The sequence below is a fragment of the Procambarus clarkii genome, chromosome 47 (genome assembly GCF_040958095.1).
Source record: "Procambarus clarkii isolate CNS0578487 chromosome 47, FALCON_Pclarkii_2.0, whole genome shotgun sequence".
Classification (NCBI taxonomy): domain Eukaryota; kingdom Metazoa; phylum Arthropoda; class Malacostraca; order Decapoda; family Cambaridae; genus Procambarus; species Procambarus clarkii.
In genome coordinates this window covers 32,850,015-32,877,121 of record NC_091196.1, presented here as the reverse complement: position 1 = coordinate 32,877,121, position 27,107 = coordinate 32,850,015, and the positions used below count along the sequence as shown (strand labels likewise).

Sequence of the window (27,107 nt, the reverse complement as noted above, 5' to 3'; positions counted from 1 at the left end):
CACACCAGCCAGCCACTTGCTGCCACTCCCTCCCTCAACACCACCTCACTCGCCCTCATTCTCCTCCCACAATACTGTTTTTGCATTTATTCATTATACACAGGTGTTATATAAAAGTATTTACATGTTTTGTTCACCATAACTGTATATCTAAGCGTGTATGGTGAGTAAAGGCACAAAGACAGTCAGTCAGACACAGTCAGACATACTCACACAGTCAGCTGGTGGCGGCCGCCCTCAAGGCCAGACGCACTAATATTTCTCCTCCAACAATATTGTTTCTGGTGTTATTACGCTATATACACACATTATATATAAGTATCTACCTGTTTTATTCACCATTCCTGTACAAATAAGCTGGTATGGTGCCCAAAGACCATAGTGGCCACCAGTAAACAACATGATAAGTCATGCAGATGACGCACCTCCCTCACCGAAATGGCGGCTCCCAACCTACTCCTATTGCTGTTATTACACTCTATACACACGTTATATATAAGTATCTACATTTGTGGTCACCATAGTGAACCACTAAGCTGGTATGGTAAGTGCAGTCAATAAAAGGTTGTCACACACAGTCAGAAGACGATGCCACCACCCTTCCTCCCACAGCATTACTCCACCCTCCATGGAGCACAGTGCTAAATATCACCACAATCCTGCTATTATCAGAATCCTGATCAGTTTTATCACAGTCAGGGATCTTCTGTAATACTATCATCGCTAAATAATAGCATGAACATATATATTATGGCATTTGTAGGCGATGCTGTGGTCACAAGCTGAACAGCGGTGCTGTGAGCTCGTGTTGTGTGCATCAGCCTTGGTGGCTTGCTCAATACTGAAGCTCTCACACTCAAGAATGTTGGCCTGGATTTTTTTTCTAGGTGGCATCTGGTAACTATCGGTCGTGGCTGCACTATAGCTGCCCCTATCCCAGGCGGGGCTTTTAAATTATAGCGCTAGACACGAAATCATATATAAATGATGTGCGCAGTTTCGGTTTTGTCACTGATATCATTTATATATGATATGCGCTGTTTAAGGGTTGCTGTTTATGGGAGCACTTTACTTCCCAAAACACTGTTGTCCAAGGGAAATTATTGGAGCTAAATTTGCCCCAGAGACTGATGTTAAAATTAATGGTGACTCCCTCTGGCCCTCCTTCCCTCACGCATCCTGGCGCTCTTATCTAGATGTCAAAAATGCTTAGAGGCCCCACATTTACTCGATTTTGGTACTGATAATTAAGTTGATTCAAGGGAAATGTTTTCATGATGTTTACAGTCCAAAGACTGCTGTACAGTATTAAGAATGTTTCCCATTAATATAGCTAGTGAATCGAATAGCGACATGTGGCAATGATATCCATTTTCTATTGAGGGAATTTCCACTCTGCTTCATTTTCTGTGTTAATTTGTATATTATTAAACACAGCTATTATCTGCCTATTCTATTGAATTAGTAAATAGTGTTGTTTTTTCTGACAACTGCTGGCAGGTGGGTGGCCAAAAGTGAATTTACAGCATAAAGCGGGTGGGCAGCATAGAGTTTCTGGAAGTGTAATACTGTATAGTGCTCAGAGACGAAGGAAAAGCTATTGACAAAGTTTAGTGCACTGACCTAAAATAAAAGATATCAGAACGAGGGCTTCTACATACTGACTGACTTGGCTGACAGGTTGCCCATTACTGGTCCCCCCTCAGTCTTCTGTCCCTCCCATCTCCTTCTCTTATCCCCCAACACCTTCTGTTCTCCAACCCATCGTCCACTTTTAGGACTGGATTAATGCTGTATGGTCTTCGCTCCCTGCCAGATGGTGGCCTGGGCTGCCCTTACTAGTGGAATAACCAAGTGTGTTGGCTTGCCTGTTTTTCTATGGGCCCGTATACACTTTCGCGCTTTGGGTGAGCAAGCATTTCTCCTACCCTAGTGGTTTTGGACGTTCCGTGGGAGCGCGCGATAATAATGAAATGTGTATACTCTTTTCAACTTTGTCACCTTAATTCTCATCCTAGGTTTTTCAATTTTGTATCAATGTGTTCTCAATAGAATGGTCTACAGGACTAAGCTTGGCTTACCACCTGCAGCAAATGGAGAAAGTGAGATACAGTTACACGGTAGCATGCTTGAGCGATAAAATGTGTACACTCTTTTCACTTTGGTCACCTCAATTTTTGTCCCACGTCTTTCATTTTGGCATCAATGTGTTCGCAATAAAATTCCCAGCAGGAGTATATGCATATAATGTCAAAAACTGTGGCGCGCTCCACCTGTTGACGTGATGAAAGCAGGTGATGGAGAGCTGGGAGAAGTGCCGGGCCGTCCATTAGAGAGCTCGGTAATACTAAAAAGTGTATACTCTTTTCAACTTTGTCATCTCAATTCTCATCCTAGGTTTTCTAATTTGATATCAATGTGTTCTCAATAGAATTCTCCACATGATTAAATGCATATGAAATCCGAAAGCCCGGCATACTACCTGCACAAAATTGACAAGGTGATAGAAGTTACCTGGGAGTGCTAAAGAGCACTTTAGTACTCTAGCACTTTATACTTTAAATGTGTACACTCTCTTCACTTTGGTCACCTCAATTCTCGTCTTAGGTCTTTCATTTTTTTTATCATTGTGTTCGCAATAGAATTCCCTACAGGAGTATATGCAAATATAAAGTCCAAAAGCCCGGCGTACCACCCACAGCAAAAAGAAAGTGATGAAGCGTTATCCCCAGTGAGTGTTAATAAAGAGCAATAAAATGTGATTACTCTTTTCAACTTTATTACCTCAATTCTCGTCCTAGGTCTTTCATTTTGGTATGAATGTGTTTGCAATGAAAATCCCTACAGGTGTATATGCATATAATGTCAAAAACTGCAGTTTTCACAAAACCAAATGTTTTTAATTTTTGACTCCATATTTAGTCATTAGTGGGTATTAAAGTACTAAAATTTACCTAGGGAAAGGAATTAAATAATTAAATTTATACACAAACTGAATATTACACAGTTTGTAGATAGCAATTGTCCTTTCAGTGACTCATGGATTTTTTGTTAGTTCTGTATCTTCATCAAAAAGGATTTATTCTTGTAAATTTCAAATTAAATCAAGCATCAGAGATAAAGGATGAAATAAGGAATTGGCAAATTTCAATAATGAACCACATTAAATGATCTGATGTTATATTGACAGGGTCCGCCAGGTTCTGCAGGTCCGCCTGGTCCTGGCACGCCTATCATGCCCAGTCCTCAAGGTTAGTACATTACATTCTTTCCTTCTTATCATTCTTTTTTTCTCAACATATTTGGCAGCAGACAGTATTCAGTATTAGATTTTATTTTCTAAAGGATAGATTTATATTTCATGCATTTTATATTTATTAAATTATATTGAGAGTTCATTAGTGTTTACTCTTTACATCAATTTAATTTTGAACCACCTGCATCTCGACTTTTGCTACAGTTATAATGGATTCAATTACGTACCAAAAACAAAGCAAACAAATTTCTTGTAACTTTTTCTTTAAGTCTTTTGATAGTAGTTATGCTTATGATCTAAAGGTTAAATATCAAAGAAATATAGATGTGAAAACATTGTTTTAAAGTAAATGTAAGTCAGTGCCCTTAAGGGTTTAAATATTGTATTTGTGTATATATGTTTATAAAAGATAATAATGATGTAGTCTACTCCATATCAACCAAGTTTAATAATCTAAATCTCTGATGCTGCATTAGCTTTGAGGCTTGCATTAATATTTTGAGATTTCCATTCAATAATTCCATTTATTTAATGATATATTGTAGTAGCAACTGTCTGCAGTAGTGGCACGAGTTTATAAGCATAAATAGCTTTGATGTGAGGAAATTTGAACAATTTATAAGCTAATATTGAAGCACAAAATATAAACAATAATTAGTTTGCATTTTTACTTCGGAATTTTAAATACCCTATTCATCCCTTAAGACTAGATCTTATTTTTTGTAATGTAGAAAATGTTAAAATTATATATACAGTGGTACCTCGCATAACGATTGCCTCAAAAGACGAATATTTTGGGTAACGAACGGCCCGATCGGCGTCAAATCGTCCCGTATGACGAACGCTGGTTTGAGTAACGTCAACACCACATGGTGGGGTCGCGCTGCTTCTTGTACATTCTTAGACGCCTCCGACGATGCACATAAATTATGTTGTTCTTGTTTAAAGATGCTAATGATGCTGGGATATAAAAGGGTGACTGCTGAGATGTTGCAAAGCATTGACGTTTTTGTAGGAAAATAGAAATGAAATGTCTGATATACTGTCTCCACTCGATCATCCGGACTATATGGGAAGGACCCCCAGCCGGATTATCACATTTTTCGGATAATGGTACTTTTTCACCTACGAGTCCAAAAGTGACCATTTCCAACTATTTTTATACTACAAACAACATAATTTGAATTGCCTTGCCACATACAATTATTAAATATTCAACTAGAAACCTCAACTTACCTTGTTGGTGTTCGTCTTCTTGATTGATGCCACACATCTTGAAGTTAAAAATTCTTAACAATTTACGTAACCTATACTAACACAACACTAAAATTAACACTTAAAATTACTGTACAGTTCATTAAGCTAAGTTAGTTTTGACTGCCAGCTGTTGAAGCCTCACTGGTTGAGGGCATTTGGGTTGCCTGTGAGGCCTCACTTGTTGAAGGTGCTTGCTTGCACCTCACTTGTTGAAGCGCTTGCATGCCCTCACTTGTTGAAGGCGCTTGGCTTGCCTGTGACGCTTCACTTGTTAAAGGCGCTTGCTTGCGCCTCACTTGTTGAAAGCGCTTAGCTTGCCTGTGGCGCCTCACTTGTTGAAAGCGCTTGGCTTGCCTATAATGCCTCACTTGTTGAAGGAGCTTGGCTTGCCTGTGGCGCCTCACTTGTTGAAGGCGCTTGGCTGCCTGTGACGCCTCACTGTTTGAACAACACGTAACTTGTCTTTAATTGCTAGGACAATCTTCTTCCTCTTAACACTTCCAGAACGATTGATGCTGCTACCAGACATATTCTTGGCCAAAAATGTTCAAAATTACTATGAAAATTAAGAAAGTTATTTAAAAAAATATTTCACTAATGGCGCAACACTGTGAGGCCGCACTGGTTGAGGCGTATAACTGTGACTTGTCTTTAATTGTTAGGACAACTTTCTTCCTCTTAACACCTCCAGAACGATTGATGCTGCTACCAGACATAGTCTTGGCCAAAAATGTTCAAAGTTACTATGAAAATAAAAAAGTCATTTAAAAAAATATTTCACTAATGGCGCAGCACTGTGTATAACACGAGGGACGGACGCACATGGGTTGACCAGTGTTGGACAGGTCCACTTGGGGCAGCCATAGCGTTACATAGGCCGCCAGGAGGAAAAAATTCACAATATTTTTTAAGGAAACTTCAGCCTGTGCACAATGCTTTTAGGAAACTTATTTATTTGTTATTACATAATTACTAGTAGTTATTTTATTTGTTTTTGGCTATGATTAATTGTTCTAAAATTAATGGTAATTCCTGTACCCAGGTAGTCCCTCCTGACGCACCCCTCCCACCCTCCCAACACCACCCACCCACCCCACCCCCACCTACACCATGCGCCTCGAGTCTCGGGCAGACGGGATTAATACCGTATGGCCTGCCTCATGTTTTCATATACGGACAAAGGCACGATTATCTGGGGGACTGACCGGATAGTGTAATTTCTGCAGAAAACCTGCTTTAATCCGGTCCCTGTGGCTATTACATACAGAGTGGATACAGAGTGTAGATATTTTCACCCTAAGCTATGCACACTCTCAGTCAATGAGAGGAAATGCTACGATCTTCACTGCCCCGATTTCCACGTCATAGGTACACAGCGCCATATAAGAGAAGAAGTCCAACATAATAGCCCTGAAATTTTTTTAGAGGCAGGTACAAACAGAGGGAGAAACAGACAGGCAGAAACGTGGCAAGAGTACGGATGGAGAGGGGGAAATGCCCAAGACTGGACTACAGTTCGTCATCAAGCCCACACATACTACACCCCCCAACTACACAGAGACTACCACACTCCCCAGTATCACTTCCAAAACTGGACAAACCATTGCCACAACAACACACCCTGGTTCAGGGTAGAGAGGAGGGAGAACTACCAAAACCTTCCAGAAGTTACACACAATATGGACAATCATTCATATTTGCAAACATTCAAGGTTTAAAGCCAAAGTCAAGAAATAAAGTTAAGTTCATAAATGGCCTTCTATTAGAGTCAAACTCAATATTTGGGGCATTCACGGAAACTCATACAAAAGATTACATGGATGGTGAAATCTGGATTCCAAATTATAATCTATATAGATGTGATAGAAAAACTAGGTCAAATGGAGGAGTAGGTCTGTATATAAAAGAAGACCTGGTATGCACAGAACTACTAAATTCAACTAATGAGGTGGTAGAGGTACTTGGAATGAAGGTAGAGAAACTAAACCTAATTATTATTCTAATATATAAACCGCCAGATACAACGATTGAGGAATTCACAGAGCAGATGCACAAAATAGAGAACATACTTGACAACCTAGCAAACCCAGCTCCAGATATTATCTTTCTTGGAGATTTCAATTTACCGAGTCTAAGATGGAGAACGGCAAACACAAATATCATAGCAGGGAATGACCCGGGAAATAACCAACCACAGGTTAGAGAACTTTTGAGATTCTGTGACAAATTCTCGCTCAATCAACAGATTACAGAACCAACTAGGAACGAAAACACACTAGACTTGTTATTCACAAACAATGATGAACTAATCAGGGATATCACAATCTCAGATACTTCATACTCAGACCATAAGCTCATTGAAGTGCGAACTAGCATAAATAACGGTAGTAGGTCTAAGAGACCCAACAAGCGAGAAGGAATATTCAATCAATTCAATTTCAACAATAAGAGGATTGACTGGGAACAAATAAATGTAGACCTTGCAACCATTCAATGGGAGACGGTCTTAAGCGACAAAACTCCCATACAGGGAATAGCTCAACTGACAGCTGAAGCTTACAAGGTCTGCTTGAAGCACGTACCTGTGAGGAGGGGCAGAAAGAGGACCACTCTAGAAAGAGAACGGAGACGACTGTACAGGAGAAGGAAAAAAATAACGGAAATGCTTCGGCAGACACAACTATCACAAGCAAGGAAAACAAGCCTAAGCAGGGAGATTGAGGAAATAGAACAAACGTTGAAGCGATCATATGAGTCTGAGGAAATGGAATTGGAACAGAAAGCTATACAAGAGATAAGGAAAAATCCGAAATATTTTTTCACATACGCAAAATCCAAATCCAAAACCTCGACCAGTATTGGACCGTTAATTACAAATGAAGGTACGTACACAGAGGACAACAAAGAGATTAGTGAAATTCTAATAAGCCAGTATGAGGCTATGTTTAGCACACCAATAAACAACATGAAAGTTGATGACCCAGACAGCTTCTTTATGAATGACATTCAAGCTGCAGATAATATAACGGATATTACCACAAACTCGGAAGACTTTGAAAGAGAAATTGATAATATGCCTATGCACTCAGCTCCTGGGCCTGACTCATGGAATTCAATATTCATAAAGAAATGTAAAGTACCAGTAGCGAGAGCACTCAGTGTAATATGGAGAAAGAGCCTGGATACAGGGGAGATACCAGCAGCACTTAAATCTGCAGATATAGCTCCGTTGCACAAGGGGGGGAGTAAAGCCTTGGCAAAAAATTATAGGCCAGTTGCACTAACATCACACATAATAAAAGTGTTTGAAAGAGTGATTAGGAATCAAATTTCTAGTTTTATGGAAAACAATGAATTGCACAATCCAGGACAACATGGATTTAGAGCGGGAAGATCCTGTCTGTCACAGTTACTCAACCACTATGACAAAATTACAGAAGCCCTAGAAGAAAAGCAAAATGCAGATGTTGTATACACAGACTTTGCAAAGGCGTTCGACAAATGTGACCATGGGGTGATAGCTCACAAAATGAGGTCAATGGGAATAACTGGAAAAGTAGGACGCTGGATACTCAATTTCTTGTCGAACAGAACACAAAGAGTAACAGTCAATCAGATAAAATCGAGTCCAAGCGATGTTAAAAGCTCTGTACCTCAAGGTACAGTCCTTGCACCGCTACTGTTCCTTATTCTCATATCTGATATAGACAAAAATACACGCCACAGCTTCGTGTCGTCCTTTGCAGATGACACAAAAATCAGCATGAAAATTACCTCTGCTGAAGACATTGAAAAACTACAAGCAGATGTCAACAAAGTTTTTGATTGGGCAGCAGAAAATAACATGATGTTTAACAGTCATAAATTTCAGGTACTCAGGTACGGCAAAAATGAGGATCTGAAACATAATACAGGGTACAAAACACAATCGAATCTTCCCATAGTAGAAAAACAGCATGTCAAGGATTTGGGAATAATGATGTCCGACGATCTAACGTTTAGGGAGCATAACCAAGCAAATATCGCGTCAGCCAGAAAAATGATCGGATGGATTACGAGAACTTTCAAATCCAGGGATCCCATCACAATGGTTGTACTCTTCAAGTCACTTGTGCTGTCCCGTCTCGAGTACTGCTCAGTACTCACTTCCCCCTTCAGAGCAGGAGAGATTGCTGAAATAGAGGGAATACAGAGAACATATACGGCACGCATAGACGAGATAAAACGCCTAAATTATTGGGATCGTCTCAAAGCTCTCCAAATGTACTCTCTAGAAAGGAGACGAGAGAGATACCAAATAATATACACATGGAAAATACTGGAGGGTCAGGTCCCAAATCTACACAATAAAATAACAACGTACTGGAGTGAACGATATGGAAGAAAATGCAAGATTGAACCAGTGAAGAGCAGAGGTGCCATAGGCACAATCAGAGAGCACTGTATAAACATCAGGGGTCCGCAGTTGTTCAACGTCCTCCCAGCGAGCATAAGAAATATTGCCGGAACAACCGTGGACATCTTCAAGAGAAAACTGGACGGTTTTCTAAGAGAAGTTCCGGATCAGCCGGGCTGTGGTGGGTACGTGGCCCTGCGGGCCGCTCCAAGCAACAGCCTGGTGGACCAAACTCTCACAAGTCGAGCCTGGCCTCGGGCCGGGCTTGGGGAGTAGAAGAACTCCCAGAACCCCATCAACCAGGTATCAACCAGGTATTTTGGCCGGATATTGTGATAACTTTATCCGTTCACGATTTTGGCCGTATAAGGGCGTTTTTCGGATGTTCGAATCCCGGATAATCGCGGGGTTACAGTACAACAAATGTCAAAAAAGTTTGTTTGGTGTTCGGCAGGTAGGCTGCTCCATTATAACAATCTTTCTTTGTTTCAAATGTGTTCCATTTGTTTTTTATTTGTCATTTACGTCTCAATAATGGAGAAGCCTACCTTACATACACTGAATAAACCATTATGACATTTTCCTTTCTTCAAATGTGTTCAATATTTATTTTTCATTTGTCTTATAACAAAAGGTTCGTTCGGTGGTCGGCAGGTAGGCTGCTCCATGTTTCTTACATACAAAAAACGTAAATAATAAAAAAATTGAAGAATTTTGAAAACCAATACGAATGTCAAAAAGGTTCGTTCGGTGGTCTACAGGTCGGCTGCTCCATGTTTCTTAAAAAAAAAAATAAAAGAAAAATAAAAGAACTGTTGAAACAATTTGAAAAAATGGACAAATGTCATAAAGGTTCGTTCAGTGTTTGTCGGGTAGGCTGCTCCATTATTGAGACGTAAGTGACAAATACAAAACAAATGGAACACATTTGAAACAAAGAAAGATTGTCATAATGGAGCAGCCTACCCAACAAACACTGAACGAACCTTTTGCTATAATGAATATGAAAGACAAGGGCTGCTGGCTGGGTTAGTACTGCGTGAGCAACCACTTGTAGCACACGTGCCTCTGGCTCTCAAACACCTGTCCCACACGGTGTTGAAAGACTGTGCTCAGTCGGTGCAATTCAGACCCTATTGTTTGAAGAACATATGGGTCATAACATTGGTGAAGCTAGGCGCAATAAGGGCTTAACACAACGGTCGGATGCCAGTGATACAGCACCTATGAGGATGACACAGCGAGCGTATTCAGGTGTAGCTCTGAGCCCCACCCTTGCCATCTCTAATGTATATAGATGGTACATAGATGAATCGTTTTCTGCGTTCAGTGATGATGCATCTGATACAAGTAGCATAGATGAACAGTGTTAGCGGCTTCCATGGTGGTGTTGTTCATTGATATTTTCAAGAATACCTGAATCTCTTCCTGACTGATGGACACTCTTTGAGGCTAGCTGAATCTCTTCCTGTGTGGGACCTTACAAAGCGATCTTTTCAAGACTACCTTACAAATTGAGCTTTTCCTATAATCGTTTCAATACTACTTTATGCTTTACAAGCTTGGCTACATACCACCTACAAGTACTAAAGCCAAGGGTGCACGCGAGTGCGTTATTTGCAAGCACACAGAACGATGAAACAGGAAACGAAAATCTATCTGTAGCTGGTGCAAGGAGAGCAAAGTCGCGCTGTGTACTATGGACTACTTCGTTGACTATTACGCACCTCCAAAGTACTGAGTGTGTAATACAGTGTGTTACTGTGTAAATAGTATGTGAAACTGTACATATTGTAATTTTAGTGAATTTTTACCACGTAATATTGTGACAATAAACATTTAATGTGGACACATTACTGACACATATATCACAGTTTCATGGAAAAATATAAACATTCTACTGTATACATATTGTAAAGGTCACAAATATGCATCATATACGATAAAAGAAACAAATAAAACCGCATTGGAAATGCATAGAAAAAATATTTGAAAATATATTTGTGGCAACATGCGGTGCTTGAATGGCCCGCGCGACCGTGTCTGGGAGCTTCACACACGGGCGACCAGCCCCTGATGACGTCACAGCGCACCTTGTCCACGCCCTCACAGCCAAAGTAAGTGGAATTTGGTAATTATTTTTACATAGACATGTTCAGGGACAGTAATTTATCATTTTACAAAGAAAAATTATATTTTGGGGAACATTTGATGTCATACACACTGGGGAAATTTCACAATAAACACAGTGCATCACACTGGTTACATGGGGGACACTCGTTTTGTATGACGTCCGTTTCACATGACGAACATGGAACGGGAAATTTCACAATAAACACAGTGCATCACACTGGTTACATGGGGGACACTCGTTTTGTATGACGTCCGTTTCACATGACGAACATGGAACGGATTAAATTCGTTATGCGAGGTACCACTGTATATTGCATTATATGAAACAAAGCTCAATAAATCACTGCTCCACGTATGCGGAAAACCACATTGAAATATAAGAGTTTGCTGGACACGTTCTTGGCCTCAGGCCATCTTCAAAGCAAAATGGAGTATGAGAGAGAAGGAAAGAAGAGGCCATAAGATCACCTGCCCTACACAGGTAGCCAGCCCTCCACCTAAGGAAGACAGGTCACCTAACTACCAAAGTGAATGAAATCTCACTTTCATGAATTCTATCCCTTCTTATTTTAGAAAGGAGGGATAGAATAATTATTATAGATACGGAGCCTTCTTCTCTTAGAAAGAAGTGATAAGTATTAAAGATAGGGAGCTATTGAAAATCTATACAAATATTCTAATTTTAAAGGAAATTGTGGATGAAATATAAAGAATATCAGCAATTAGTAAGCATTTTTATCTCGAAGGTACCAACAGTCATTCTACATAAATCCACTAAGATAAAAAAAAAAATAGAAACCATCCCTAGCGGGGATGCTAACTGGAGCTTAGATGAGAATCTAATTTGTACATACCCAGGCTAACATTAACGCTATTGGCACAGTGGTTAATCAAGACCGACTCAATCAAATTTTGCTCAATGGATCCCTTGTCTGAACAATGCATTTTGAGATTCTTTTAAGTCGATGGCATGATCACATAAACTAGAATGTAAATACAATGCCCGAGAATACTGTGATGTACAAATTGAATAAAAATGTTGTATTAGCCGTGAGGAACGAGATTTATCCCATTTGGTCACTTAAAACTTGACTTTTACTAAATTCACTTCACTTTTATTCAATTATTTCACTTTTACTCAATTTGTACAGTGTTTTACTAAATTTGTACTCACCTAATTGTTCTTGCCTAGTTGTGCTTGCAGGGGTTGACCTCTCGTTCTTTGGGCCTGTCTCTCAACTGTCAATCAACTGATTTTTACACACACACACACACACACACACACACACACACACACACACACACACACACACACACACACACACACACACACACACACACACACACACACAAATAAATAGAGTGGTAGACGGTTGGAACAAGTTAAGTGAGAAGGTGGTGGAGGCCAAGACCGTCAGTAGTTTCAAAGCGTTATATGACAAAGAGTGCTGGGAAGACGGGACACCACGAGCGTAGCTCTCATCCTGTAACTACACTTAGGTAATTATAAAAAAAAATTACACACATTCATTCAAATTCACACAGATTCAAAAGGTGACACCCCAAGGGTCAACACTTGCAGCAGAGGAGCTCCAGCATATTTCAACAATCCTAAGTATTGTAGTACAGGTTGATGGTAGTGAGTGGTGTCCCAGAGAACATAAAGGTATAGTGCTCTTGAAAAATAGGTGAGATAACAGGCAAGTGCTAAGGGAAGTGAAAAATCGGATGAGAAAAAGTTGCCCTAGTGTTTACAGTGCAGAGAAGAACATTCAAGATGGCCACTGGCAAGGGGAAAAACAAAACAGAGCTTGATTTTGAGGGATTCAATGAAGAAAGCATTGATATTAGTAGTCTACATAACAAGTTGGTAAATTTAGATACTATAGTGAACTCTCATGTAGAAATAATTAGTAAATTGAAAGAAAGTAATGACCATTTGAATAGCAAAGTTTTATGTCTTGAGGGTTTAGTGAAAGACTTGCGCAAGGATAAGAATCAATTGGAAACAAATTGCAAAGCCATGGAAGAAGAAAATAAACTCTTAAAAATAGCTTTGGAAGAAGTTAAAGTAAATTTAAACATAAATGACTACAATAGGTTAGGCAAGGAAATTCAACAGGAGAAACAGCTGTTGTCAGCACAGATGGAGGAAGTTACACAGGGAATAGAACAGTGCAAGAAAGATATGCAACTCACTTATGCACAAGTGGCCAAGGAGAAGGAAAAAATAGAAGAAGCAGTAAAGGAAGTCAAACACTGCAGCAACCAAGATAAAACAAACATTAGGCTAGAAGTGAGGAAAGAATTGGCATCTAACCCGAAGTTGGTGCAAAACACAGTTGATCGGAGTAAGTCCCTGATCATTTTTGGCTGCAAAGAAAAGGCGATAACATCTAGGTCAGAAAGAGCTGTAGAAGAAGCTAAAGTAGTAGATAAAATTGTTGGCCTCGTGGAAGGTCTTACAACCATAGAGAATGTGTGCGACTACAGGAGAATAGGCAGATATGTAAAAGGGAAAGATCGACCTTTGAGGATCACCCTAAACGGTGCCAAACAGATGGAAGAAGTACTAAGGAATGCTAGAAAATTGCAAAGTGATGAGGATGGGAAAGGGTGGTCGTTAAGACGAGATCTTTCAAAAGAAGATAGAGAGAAGCTGAAACTGAACCTCGCCGAGGCAAAACATTTAAATGAGAGCAGGAATGAAGAAGAAATAAATTCTTTTTTTCTACAAAGTGATAGGGGTAGGCAAACCAGTAAAGTGGTACATAAAGGCAAACCAATAAAATCAATAGAGAGAGGGGGAGTGAAGAATAAGGAGAGGGGGAACAAGTTCCTGAAGATTGCATACACCAACATGGATGGAGTAAGATCGAAGAAACTGGAGTTAAGTGATGTAATACAGCTGCAGACACCAGACATTGTTGCACTCACGGAGACAAAACTTGAAGATGTAATTTTAAATGAGGTCATATTCCCAAGGGGCTACTCATTTTGGAGACGGGACAGAAAAATTAGGAAAGGCGGTGGCGTTGCTGTGCTGGTAAAAGAACACCTAAAGGTGAACGAAATAATGACTGCCAATCCACAAGAAGTTGACATAATAGCACTAGAGATCTGCCATGGGTTCTGAGAGAATGTGCATCTGAGCTCAGCATTCCACTTCACCTGATCTTTCAGGCATCCCTGTGTACAGGAATCGTAGCAGACGTGTGGAAACAGGCTAACATAGTTCCAATCTACAAAAGTGGCAGCAGGGAAGACCCCCTCAATTATAGACCTGTATCATTGACAAGTGTAATAGTGAAAGTATTGGAAAAACTAATCAAAACTAAAAAAATTTTAAGAAAAAAAAAAAAAAAAAAAAATTATTTTTTATATTTTTTTTATATTTTTTTTTTGGGCGATTTGCATCAAACTTACACACCTGACTGTACGTAAGCCTATCTGTAAGGATGCCAATTTTGGAGAAAATTGGTTGATGTCAACCTCAGCCACAGATTTTAGAACCTTAGACTTTATTCATTTCTGTTTTTTTTTCAATTGACACAAACGTTTACAAAACTGATTCCTTTTTTATTCAATTTACATGAAACTTACACAGTATATGTGGAGGGCATGTCTCTACATTGGGGGGCTTTCATTTTTCTCTAAGTTCATTTATTGATTTTATAATAGCAATAAACATGCCATATTTGCAAAAAAAAATTGGGGAACTTTGAACATTTGTATTAGGAAAACTAAAGATGTTTTGGAAATTCTAAATCCCCAAATTTTTTATTATATGCTATGTGTCAGAAAAGTGTCACAGAATAATTATATCTGAAACGTGTGTTCTGAAGTGTAGACTTGAAAATGTGTAAAAATCGTTGGAAAAAAAAAAAAAAAACTCCCTTTCTATTTACGCTGCAGTACTAAAACTTGGGACAATTTAAGCACTTTTCATATACAACTAGAAAATTAATATTGGTTGACATTGAACAACTTTCACTATAATAACCAGGCGCCCCCTTAAACATGCCAAAACTAGAAGACAGAAGAAAAAGAGGTGATATGATCACTACATACAAAATAGTAACAGGAATTGATAAAATCGACAGGGAAGATTTCCTGAGACCTGGCACTTCAAGAACAAGAGGTCATAGATTTAAACTAGCTAAACACAGATGCCGAAGAAATATAAGAAAATTCACCTTCGCAAATAGAATGGTAGACGGTTGGAACAAGTTAAGTGAGAAGGTGGTGGAGGCCAAGACCGTCAGTAGTTTCAAAGCGTTATATGACAAAGAGTGCTGGGAAGACGGGACACCATGAGCGTAGCTCTCATCCTGTAACTACACTTAGGTAATTACACTTAGGTAATTACACTTAGGTAATTACACACACACACCCCAGGAAGCAGCCTGTGACAGCTGACTAACGTCCAGGTACCTATTTACTGCTAGGTAATAGGGGCATTCAGGGTGAAAGAAACTTTGGCCATTTGTTTCTGCCTGGTGCGGGAATCGAACCCGCGCCACAGAATTATGAGTTCTGCGCGCTATCCACCAGGCTACCAGGCACACCTGTTGATTTACGGTTGAGAGGCGGGACAAAAGAGCCAGAGCTCAACCCCTGTAAGCACAATCAGGTGAGTACAATTGGGTGAGTACACACACACACCTTTATAACCTATAAATTATGTGAGAAATCTTTAAAGAATTTTGGCAAAGAAAGGGATCTAGGGGTGGTTTAAGATAGAAAACTGTCACCTGAGGACCATATTATGAACATTGTGCGAGGAGCCCATGCTACACTTTCTAACTTCAGAATTGCTTTTAAATACATGGATGGAGAAATACTAAAGAAATTGTTCATGACTTTTGTTAGACCAAAGCTGGAATATGCAGCGGTTGTATGGTGCCCATATCTTAAGAAGCACATCAACAAACTGGAAAAGGTGCAACGACATGCCACTAAGTGGCTCCCAGAACTTAAGGACAAGAGCTACGAGGATAGGTTAGAGGCATTAAATATGGCAAAACTAGAAGATAGAAGAAAAAGGGTCGATATGATCACACACTACGTTCAAAATAGTAACAGGAAGTGATAAAATTGATTGGGAAGAATTCCTGAGACCTGGAACTTCAAGAACAAGAGGTCATAGATTTAAACTAATGAAACAAAGCTGCCAGAGAAATATAAGAAAATTCAATTTCGCAAACAGAGTGGTAGACGGTTGGAACAAGTTAGGTGAGGTGGTGGTGAAGACCATAACTGTCAGTAATTTCAAAGCGTTATATGACAAAGAGTGCTGGGAAGACGGGACACCACAAGCGTAGCTCTCATCCTGTAACTACACTTAGGTAATTAATTACACTTATGTAATTACAAGTTGGATAAGTTTTGGTTTTGGAAAGGCCTGGGTAAATACTGATTCGATAACAGGGTTGTTGATTTGTGGAACCAATTACAGTGTAATATAATAGAAGTAGGATCCCATGATTGTTTCAAGCGTAGGTTAGACATACAGTATATATAAATGAGATTGGGTGGTTATAAATAGGAGCTACCTCGTATTTGCTAATGGGCCTTCTGCAGTTACCTTCATTCTTATGTACTTATGTTCATATGTTCATAGCCCCAGTATTGCTCTTGTGGTTATAGCCTGCAACATGCGCAGGTGCAAGAAATAACAAAATAAAATTCTTTTTTGTATTATGAAAGTGTTCACTTGTGTTCCCTGAACACATTGGGGGGTGGGGGGGATTCGTAGGTGACATATTTTGGCTGCAATAGGGCAAGGAAGTCTGGCAAAATTGAGGCATTGACAGAATAATCATTGGCGGCGGTCAACTTGACCCGAGCTGTCAGGCGGAAGTTGTCACAAGGTATTGTTACCTAATTATTTCAGTGTCTCTGATTGATTTTTTCTTAGTTTTTTTTTTTTTTTTGCAGTAATATTATTCAAGAGTGCGTAGTGTCATATATTTTTATAATAAAATGCGTGAATCATCGCTATACTCAAAAGTATTGTATGCATAGTAGTGATTCAATTATTATGTTCATAAAACAAACAAATTTTTGCTGTTATTACACTATATACACAGGTTATATATAAGTATCTGCATGCTTATTTCTTACTATCTTGCTTGTTCCCTTACTATCCTCTTCTTATTCCTATTAATATCTCCTCCTCATTCGGTGGTTATAATAGAAGCTGCCTCGTATGGGCCAATAGGCCCTCTGCCGTTCCCTCTTACTATCTCCTCTACTACACTTTGCTCCTCACCTCTCTCTAGCCTATTTATTGCCTGCATCTACTTCCTCATCACAATCGACTTGAGAATGGTCCAGGACGGACTGAAACGTAGTCGTCCCTTCACCTTCTAGCATGTGGTCTGGTCAAATTACTTTAGCCACGCTATTGTGACTCATCGCCTGCATAAGTATCTGCATGTTTTGTTCACCATAATGAACCACTAAGTTGATATAGTGAGTCAAATCAACAACGAGTAGCCGCCACACTCCTGCCAGCCAACTCTGCCACCTTCCCTCCCTCAACAACTCACTCGCCAACATTCCTCCTCCCACCATACTTTTTTTGCTTTTAATCACTTTACACAGTTGTTATATAAAAGTATCTACATGATTTGTTCACCATAACTGTACAACTAAGCTGGTATGGTGAGTTCAGACAACAACAGAGGTCGCCACATAGTCAGCTGACGCTGTCTCCCTCCCTCACTCGTTCAAGACCAGACACACTAACATTCCAGTGTGTGTGCAACCATACTGTTTGTGGTGTTATTACACTATATATATATACTGAGATTATATATAAGTATCTACATATTTTATTCACCATAACTGTACAACTAAGCTGGTATAGTGCCCAAACAGCAGAGAGGCCACCCTACACAGATTGACAAGTCATGCAGATGATGCCACTCTCCTCACCAAAATGGATCCTCCCAACATACTCCTCTTATTGTTATTGCACTGATACACACGTTATATATAAGTATTTACATTTGTGTTCACCATTGCGAACCACTAAGCTGATATGGTGAGTGCAGACAATAACAGGTGGCCACACAGAGTTAGCAGACAACGCTACTTCCCTCCCTTCCTCCCTCAGCAATACTCTTTCCACCATACTATGCACAGCGCTAATTATCACAACAATCCTCCTTTTATCAGAATCTTAGTCATTTTGATTACAGTCAGGGGTCTTCTGTAATACTATCCTCACTAAATAATACCAGTTACATACTGTATATATTTTGAAATTTTTAAGCAATGCTGTGGTTACAAACTGAACAGCAGTACTGTTAGTTCATGCTGCATGCACCAGCCTTGGTTGCTCACTCAGTACTAGGGCTCTCACACCTGGAAATGTTGCCCATGATTTAAAAACAAAATGGCATCTGTTTACAAGAGCCCTGAGGAAGCTGATGTGAACCTTGTGTAGCCGCAGGACTTTTAAATCTTGCGCGGTACTCCAAAACATCATATTATGTGGTGCGTAGTTTTGCGACAGTTATTCAACACATCATATGATGTGTTGTGCAGTTTAACCCTTAACATGCTAGGGGTATAATATCCTTTCTTCCCCACAGGCGCATGTAATTTTGAAAAAAAAAAATTATTTTTTCTTCCTAACCTGTTAATTTGTGTTCACTGATCACGGGAAAAATAATAAAAAAATCGTAAGTGGCATATATTGCACGCTATAGGGCAGGGAAGTCTGGCAAATTATAGGCGCTGACTCAGCGTGCGTCCCAGGCGGTCTGTTGCTCGCCAGCTGTCAGGCCGGAGTTGCCACAAAGAGATAATTACATAATTATTTCAATGTCTCTGATTGATTTTTCATAGTTTTTTTGCTGTAATATTATTCAATAGTGTGTAGTTTGATATATTTATATAATAAAATGAGTGAATCATTGCTGTACTCAAAAATATGGTGTGCATATTGTTGATTCAATTATGTTCATCAATCAGTGAACAAATACTTTGTCGGTTATTACACTATAAGCACAGGTTATATATAAGTATCTGCATGTTTTGTTCACTATAACGAACCACTAAGTAGCTATTATGAGTCAAAAAGTAACGAGGAGTGACCGCCGTGTACCAGCCAGCCACTCCCGCCCTCCCTCCAGTCATCTGACTCACCCACATTCTCCTCCCACAATACAGTACTGTTTTTGCTATAATTCACTATATACAGACGTTATATATAAGTATCTACATGTTTTGTTCACCATAACTGTACATCTAAGCTTGTATGGTGAGTAAAGGCACAAAGACGTAGGACCTCACACAGTCAGCTGATGGCTGCCGCCCTCAAAGCCAGATGCGCTAATATTTCTCCTCCAACAATACTGTGTGGTGTTATTACGCTATATATCTTATATACAGACGTTATATATAAGTATTTACATGTTTTGTTCACCATAACTGTACATCTAAGCTTGTATGGTGAGTAAAGGCACAAAGACGTAGGACCTCACACAGTCAGCTGATGGCTGCTGCCCTCAAGGCCAGATGCACTAATATTTCTCCTCCAACAATACTATGTGGTGTTATTACGCTATATACACACATTATATATAAATATCTACCTGTTTTATTCACCATACTTGTACAAATAAACTGGTATGGTGCCCAAAGACCATCGTGGTAACCAGTAAACAACACCGTCGTCTGCATGGTGGCGTCGTGCAGACGACGCCACCGCCCTCACCAAAATGGCGGCTCCAAACCTTCCCTTGCTGTTTATACCCTCTATACACACGTTATATATAAGTATCTACATTTGTGTTCACCATAGCGAACCACTAAGCTGGTATGGTGAGTGCAGTCAATAAAAGGTAATTACACACAGTCAGAAGACATTGTTAATTTCTTCGTATTGCGAAATGTTTCATCTATCAATCAATGATTGTTAATGTTTTCTCAATAAAGTTTTAGAGATGTGTTTTGTTTTACCCTGTACAGTACAGGTAATATATTTTTAATGTTAGGACACAGGTTGTGGCGGCCAGGCCATACAATGGTGATTGAGCCTTGTCACTAACCCAGAGCTAGTCAAGACAAGATTGAGCCTTGTCACTAACCCAGAGCTAGCCAAGACAAGATTGAGCCTTGTCACTAACCCAGAGCTAGCCAAGACAAGATTGAGCCTTGTCACTAACCCAGAGCTAGCCAAGACAAGATTGAGCCTTGTCACTAACCCAGAGCTAGCCAAGACAAAATCTTGTGAGTTCACCTTTTCTCTGCTAATGATTCAGTATACATTTGTAGAGACTAATATTATTGTTGCAATTAAGCTCCCCTGAGCTATCCAGGCTGATATGGATACATTAGATTTCTGGCATCAGTCAATGTGCATGGAGTTTTAGGCCTACCGGGAATGAACCAGAACCTGGCCCCCCCTCATAAGGCACAAGGAGGAATGTCCTATAGAAACCAGTGTGGATGGAACCATTCAATGTCTTCCATCAACCGGGTCAGGCACCCAGAATGGTAGACGTCCCAAAACAAACCCTATCTGGTTATATAATTGCTTTTGAAAGTCAAACTGTTGGACAGAACTCCCCAAACTAAAAACGAGCAAATGAGCATGATGTCACAACAGTCAATACATTCTGATACATTCATATCAGCCCGGATAACTCCAGGGAGCCCTTGGGTCTCGCCCAGAAAATGGCGTTTCATTACATTCAACGCTGGTTTTTTGCATCGTTATTGTATATTTAGAAGTTCTAGTGAGTGTAATTGGGATGATGCATGAACACTTATCAAGTCCAGATGGGTGGAAAAAATCTGTTAATATCTTTGTATTGCAAAATATTTCGTCTATCAATCAATGATTGTTAATGTTTTCTCAATAAAATTTTAGAGATGTGTTTTGTTTTACCCTGTACAGTACAGGTAATGTATTTTTAATGTTACGACACAGGCTGAGGCGGTTAGGCCGTTGAATGGCAATCGAACCTTGTCACTAAACCAGAGCTTGCCAAGACGAAATCTTTTGAGTTCACCTTTATGACTATTTTGACTAATAGTAGATATTGTTTTAAAAACAATTAATATGTTGAAATACTGCAATATAATTGATAAACTGACTTATTTTTTATAAAGCTAAAAATTATGAAGCTGTGAAGATTACATCATCCTCTGCGGTGCTTATAATGTATTGTTCAGTATACATACAATATGTATGTATAAAGTATGTACGCTTACTCTCAGTCATTTACTTCACATAACAGCTAGGCCTACTACTAATTCGTGTGTGAGTAATGTACTGCACTTTAATACAAAAAAAAAGTTGACTAACAGCTGTAACACACTTGTTCAATTGAAACTTATTTCTGTATTTACACTGTGTACAGTATATCTTTTTGTTAAGGCTTAATTATTCATAACATTTACAATACAGTACTTTACTCTATCAACACTTTTTACATTAATTTATATGCATTAAATTAATATTTTATAACATCCTTTGTGGATGCTGCACTACTTGCTGGTGGGAATTCGGTATCGGCAGATGCAACATGGTTTGTAGGGCATTTGTTGCCTGTGAATGCTGCACGACTTGTTTAAGGGATTTCAGCATTGGCGGATGCAGCATGGTTTGTAAGACATTCGTTGTCGGTGGATGCTGCAACGACTTGTTGATTCAAATTCAGCATCGGCGGATGCAGCATAGTTTGTAAGGCATTTGTTGCCGGCGGATGCTGCATGACTTGTTGATGGGAATTCAGCATTGGCGGATGCAGCATGGTTTGTAAGGCATTTGTTGCCGGCGGATGCTGCACGACTTGTTGATGGGAATTCAGTATTGGCGGATGCTGCATGGTTTGTAGGGCATTCGTTACCGGCGAATGCTGCACGACTTGTTGATGGAAATTCAGCATCGGTGGATGCAGCATGTCTTGTAGAGCTTTCATTGCCAACGGATTCTGCACGACTTGTTGAATTTCCAGTGGGTGTTGCAGGACTTGTAGATGAAGATTTTTCATGGACCGTTGAAATCATGAATTGATAAATTTTTATCTGAATCTGATTATTTCTGGCTAACATTCTGAGGCAGTAATGTCTTTCAAAATTGAAGCTTGCCATGCAAGTCCACAGTAAACAATGAGGACACATGGTCCGATGCAGTACATTCATGTCTGTGGGAAAAAACCAGCGTTGAATGTAATGAAACTCCATTTTCTGGGTGAGACCCGGAGGCTCCCCGGAGCTTTACCAGGCTGATATGCTAAAGTCAGACTTTGGCATCAGTCATGTGTATGGAGTTCTAGGGCCTACCGGTGACCACGGCCAGAACCTGGCCCCCTCAGAGAGGCAAGGGGAGCAATGGCCTATAGAAGCCCCTGTGTGGTTGGAAGCATTCAATGTCTGCCATCGACCGGGTCAAGCATCCAGAAAGGTAAGCATCGCAAAACAAACCCCTATTCTGGTTAAATTGTTACCTAAAGCCAAACTAGTGGATAGAACTCCCCAACAGAAAACAAGCAAACTAGTATGACGTCACACGTCACCTCGCTGCTGGTTGTGTAGCTCGCCCCTCCCTGGCAGGTGGGAAGGGGAAACCCCAGACCTCCCACGCCGGCTATCCATCCATCAGTTCTGAGGCTGGATGTCAAAACACACGAAAAACCGCCGACTGGAGGGAGGGTTGCCGGGGAGCCTCCGGGTCTTGCCCAGAAAATGGCGTTTCATTACATTCAATGCTGGTTTTCTGGGGGGAGCCGATGGGGCTCCCCGAAGCTAACTACCCACAGAGGAAGGTCAAAGGGACGGAACCGGGAGGCGGACACCACGCACCCCCCACGGAAGCAAGACAACCGGCAGCAAACGCCAACCCAAGGCGCCACAGCCCCGAAAAGTCCCGGGAACAACACGAGAACCACGAGCAGCAAGGCCCCCGTACGAACACCAAAGATCCATGCCCGAATGACCGCAAGGACACGTCGCTCAGACGGCAGCGAGAGCAGCGAAGCCACGAACGCCACGGGCATGGGGGAAGAACACAGGCAGCTTAGCCGCAAGAACACAGCTGACAACCTGGGACACCATCACCCGCGAACCGGGAAGAACAGAACCGGATCAACGCAAAACGCGCCCCGGACACAGATGCCGTGGCTCGCAAATAACAGCGGAGGGCCGCCACTGAACACAAAGCACGACACACCCCTGGCCCGACTAACTAAGCACCAACAAACCAAGGACCCCTCCAGAACGCAGCAGCCCCACCCCGTGCCAGAAAAAATGAAGACTGCTGCCACCGAACAACCAAAACGCTAAAACGAAAGGAGCAAGAAAACTCAGCGACCCGACCCCCAGAGGTAAATGCCAAAAGGAAAAAAAGAGCCGACGAAAAAACCAAACCGGAACCAAAGGGGCACTATCAACCGAGGAGAAGACAGAGCACGCTGAGCAGAGACCAGGACGGTGCAAGCGGCGCACGAACAGGCCGGAGGTGAAACAACGCACGAGACAGCTTACTAACAGTGCAGAAGCAACACCAAGACAGAAAGCAAGCCGAAGCGGCTCCGCCAGCGCCGCACGAAAAGAGGCGACGGTATGTGGCAAGACGACGGCCCCCAACCCCCACCAGAAAACCAAGCTGACGCTAACAAGTGCAGCCACCTAAGAAGGGACAGGAAAAGGAAGGACCGCCAAAATACCCCATACTGCCGCCAAGAGAAGTACGCAGGTGGGACACCTACCACGAAGCCACCCGACCACCAACCGGAGGCGAGACCGCGAGGCAGAATGTAAGCAGCCCTGACAAGGCCCCCCCGAGCCCAGGAAAAGGCGGAGCCGCGGGAAGATCTCGGGTGCGACCACCGAAACCCAGGCGGCACAAGGAGATGGAACGTCTGCCGAACAGAAAAACTCCCCAAAGCAAGCAAGCCCGCCAGGAGTTCAGAAACGACGGGTCCGACGCGAGACATCGCAAGACCCCGAAAAGCCAACCGGCAGGGTAAGCTAGGAAACCGAAGAAGGCGGAAGGGTAGCCGCCAGAAACAGTACCCGAACCAAGGGGAACGAGCAACTGCAACAGACCGAGACAAAGAAGCACACCACAGGACACAGCCTGAAAGAACGCCCAAGAAGCCAAGGAATGCACGCAGAACACCCCTGTGGCAGAGGAGGAAACAAGGGAACGCACAAGGAAATAAAGTGGTGGAAACCGCCCCCCCCCCCCCCCACACACACACACACAGCAGCAAGTGCAGGCAAAACCGACCAAGGAGATGCCAGGAAAACGACTGAGGAGAGGCAGGATGAAAGAGCTGAAGCACAAACCCCAGGAAACAACCAGGGGTGGACAATCAGGCAGGGACAGAAAAACCCCACGCACATGAGAGGGCCAAGCCAGGGGCCCGAAGACCATGAAAAACAACAAACCCCCATACACAAACCGTAGGCACAAAATAGCAGCAAAGTGCCACACCACAACCGGACACAGAAACAAGGACACACCACCACGAAACATGTGACCAATGCACACGTGCAGCAGCGGCAACAGGTACCACTGCAACATGCAACATGTAAATAGCAACTCGCTTCTGCAAAGGCAGAGAACGGAGCAGGCAGACCCCAGACAGGGCCAACGGAGACACGACAGAACCCAGCAAGCCCAGGAACCTGCACACCAGGCGACCGACAGCAGAGAACCCCGCTCGATACCTGCTGGATGGGGTACTGGGAGCTCACGTACACCCCAAGCCCGGCCCGAGGCTAGGCTAGACCGGCCAGAGGGTGCCCCACCAGGCAGCTGCTTGGAGCGGCCCACAGGCCCACATACCCCCCACAACCAGGATGGGCCGTAACTTCTATTCGAAAACAGGCTAGTGTGCCCTGGAAGGCCACGGACGTACAGGCAATATGGCGTATGCTCGCAAGTAGGTCGTGTAACAACCGCAGACCTCTGATGGTTATACAGTGTTCTCCGATTGTGCCTATAGCACCACTGCACTCCACTGGTACTATCCCGCAAGTTCTTCCAGATAGGCGGGACCCAAGAGCCAGAGCTCAAACCCTGCAAGCACAACCAGGAGAGCCCTACCAGGTGAGAACATAACCAGCACCACAACCCACACACCTCATAACACAAAAAAAGGTGGGTCCCCTGAATGACTCTAGCATGGGTTGGACATGCACATTAGTGGGAATAGAAGGGTTGAAAAAGGGAGAGTCACTGGTGTGCGAACGGTCTCAGTCGTACAGAAATATACCTAAATAAAGACAGGTATATAAACATCTCCGCATCCAGCGCCCGGCCAAAAGACGCCAGACTGCAGAAACTCACCTGTCGAACGGAGGCACGAAACGTGACACGACCCAACAGTGCCGAGAAGATCCTGGGAGCACCGCCAGGTGAAGAAGCCAGAGCCGGACACGCAGGAAAGCAGGGTAGAGGCGAAGGAGGCGGCCCACACCCATGACACAGGGAAAACCTCGGCGTCCGCCCCACAGCTGGAAACCAGGACACCCCCGGAGCGAAGGGGCACATACTGCAGCAAGGGAGAAGAGTGAGAGGCGAAGCACCTGAGAAAAAAGGGCGCAAAACACCAGCACTGAAACACTCCGCCCAGACCAAAACAAACTCCACGGCACATGCGCATGACATGCTGGCCGAACCGCACAACCCGCTCTGCGGGAAGGCGCCAACCAGGACTACTGCACTAGAAAAGTAGCCAAAAGAGGAAGCAGGAACAACAAAACTGGCCAACGAAGCGAAGACAGAGCCCAAAAGGGTACCCAACTGGGCCACAAGTAGACCAACAGGGCTACAAGTAGCTCAACCGGGCCACAAGTAGCCCAACCGGGCCACAAGTAGCCCGGTTGAACGACAGACGTTCCAATAATGCCGGAAGTAGTGAAAACCTTCCCGAACCCTCGAGAACACAGAAGCCAACACTAGTCCCGAAGGCACACAAAGGCGCAGGCATACCCGAGACCAGAAGTCACGTAGAACCCCAAGAATGGAAAACATGACGAAGACACCGTCCCAAAAAAGGGGGGCGGGTGGGGGGAAGCATCCACCCACAGGACGGAACCAACCGACTCAAAGGCCAAGGAACCGAGCTCGGGTAGGGGCCGACCCCCAACAACACGTACGGCGAGTGGGGAGGAAAGACCCCACTCTGCGTAACCACAAGCCCCACCTAGAGGGGGAGAAAAACCCCCACGGGGTCCTACAGGGCCAAGGCCCCCAAGTCAGCCCCTCCCCAGCCCCGAGAACCTACACGACAGGCCCCAGGGCCGAGCCGTTCCCCCAAAGCCCCGGCCGTACCAGAAAACCGGGCAGCCGCGAAAACACTAAGGAAGGGAGCCCACTGGCAGACTCTTACAACACGGCTGGAGGAACAGGCTCAAATGCCCCCGTCACTACCCCGGAAGGGGAAGTCCCTGAGACTACCCGAGTCTCAACAACCCGCCCCGATCCTACAGACGGTAAGGAACCAGATGCAGGCAGGAAGGGGGGATCCAGGGGAAAGACAAGGGGGCATGGAAGGAACTGAAGCAACCAACACCCCCAAGTCCCAACACATACCAAAACGGGGCAGCCCCAGGGCTCCCGGGGAGCAAACAACGAGAGCGTTGCCACCACCAAGGCTCAAAGTGCAACGTGTCTGCTGCCCGCACCCGCTTAGTCAGCACAACTGGGTAACCAAGCCACAACGAGCAACAAAACTCGCAGGACTCCGGGTCGAAGGTGTCACCGACCTCACAGGCAGCAGACGGAGGCTAAACAGAGTCACCCAGAGACAAGGGGTGAGAGCAATCTTTAAACTCGCTGGAAGCGAGGGGGGATTCTGGGGTCACATCCATCGGACCCGCACACCCCCAGGGGTTTCCCAGGGTCCCGAGCGTTTACTATAAGAATGTACAACTCTTGTATATATCTCAAAAAAAAAATAAGAGGACTCGCGCTCAGGTAATCCCAGGCAGGGTACTGCCAACCGGTGCCCAAAGCTACCAAACAACTTTCTAAGAGCTGAACCCCTGGGACGTGTACACTCATGGGGACCTAGCAGGGGGTACCACCAG

General features: G+C 42.7%; 1 protein-coding gene across 15 annotated transcripts in view; it reads left to right on the top strand.

Annotated features, from left to right (window-relative positions):
• Positions 1 to 27,107, top strand: part of LOC123762900 (single-stranded DNA-binding protein 3) — an 871,787-nt gene that overhangs the window by 498,129 nt on the left and 346,551 nt on the right. For all 15 annotated transcript variants that reach the window (XR_011222292.1, XR_011222291.1, XR_011222293.1 and 12 more), the window contains one exon: positions 3,191 to 3,251. Coding sequence is in view for 12 of the 15 variants with exons in the window: in XM_069302207.1 (XP_069158308.1) it covers positions 3,191 to 3,251 (61 nt within the window). In the remaining 3 variants the exon portion in view is untranslated. The remainder of the gene's footprint in view (positions 1 to 3,190; positions 3,252 to 27,107) is intronic.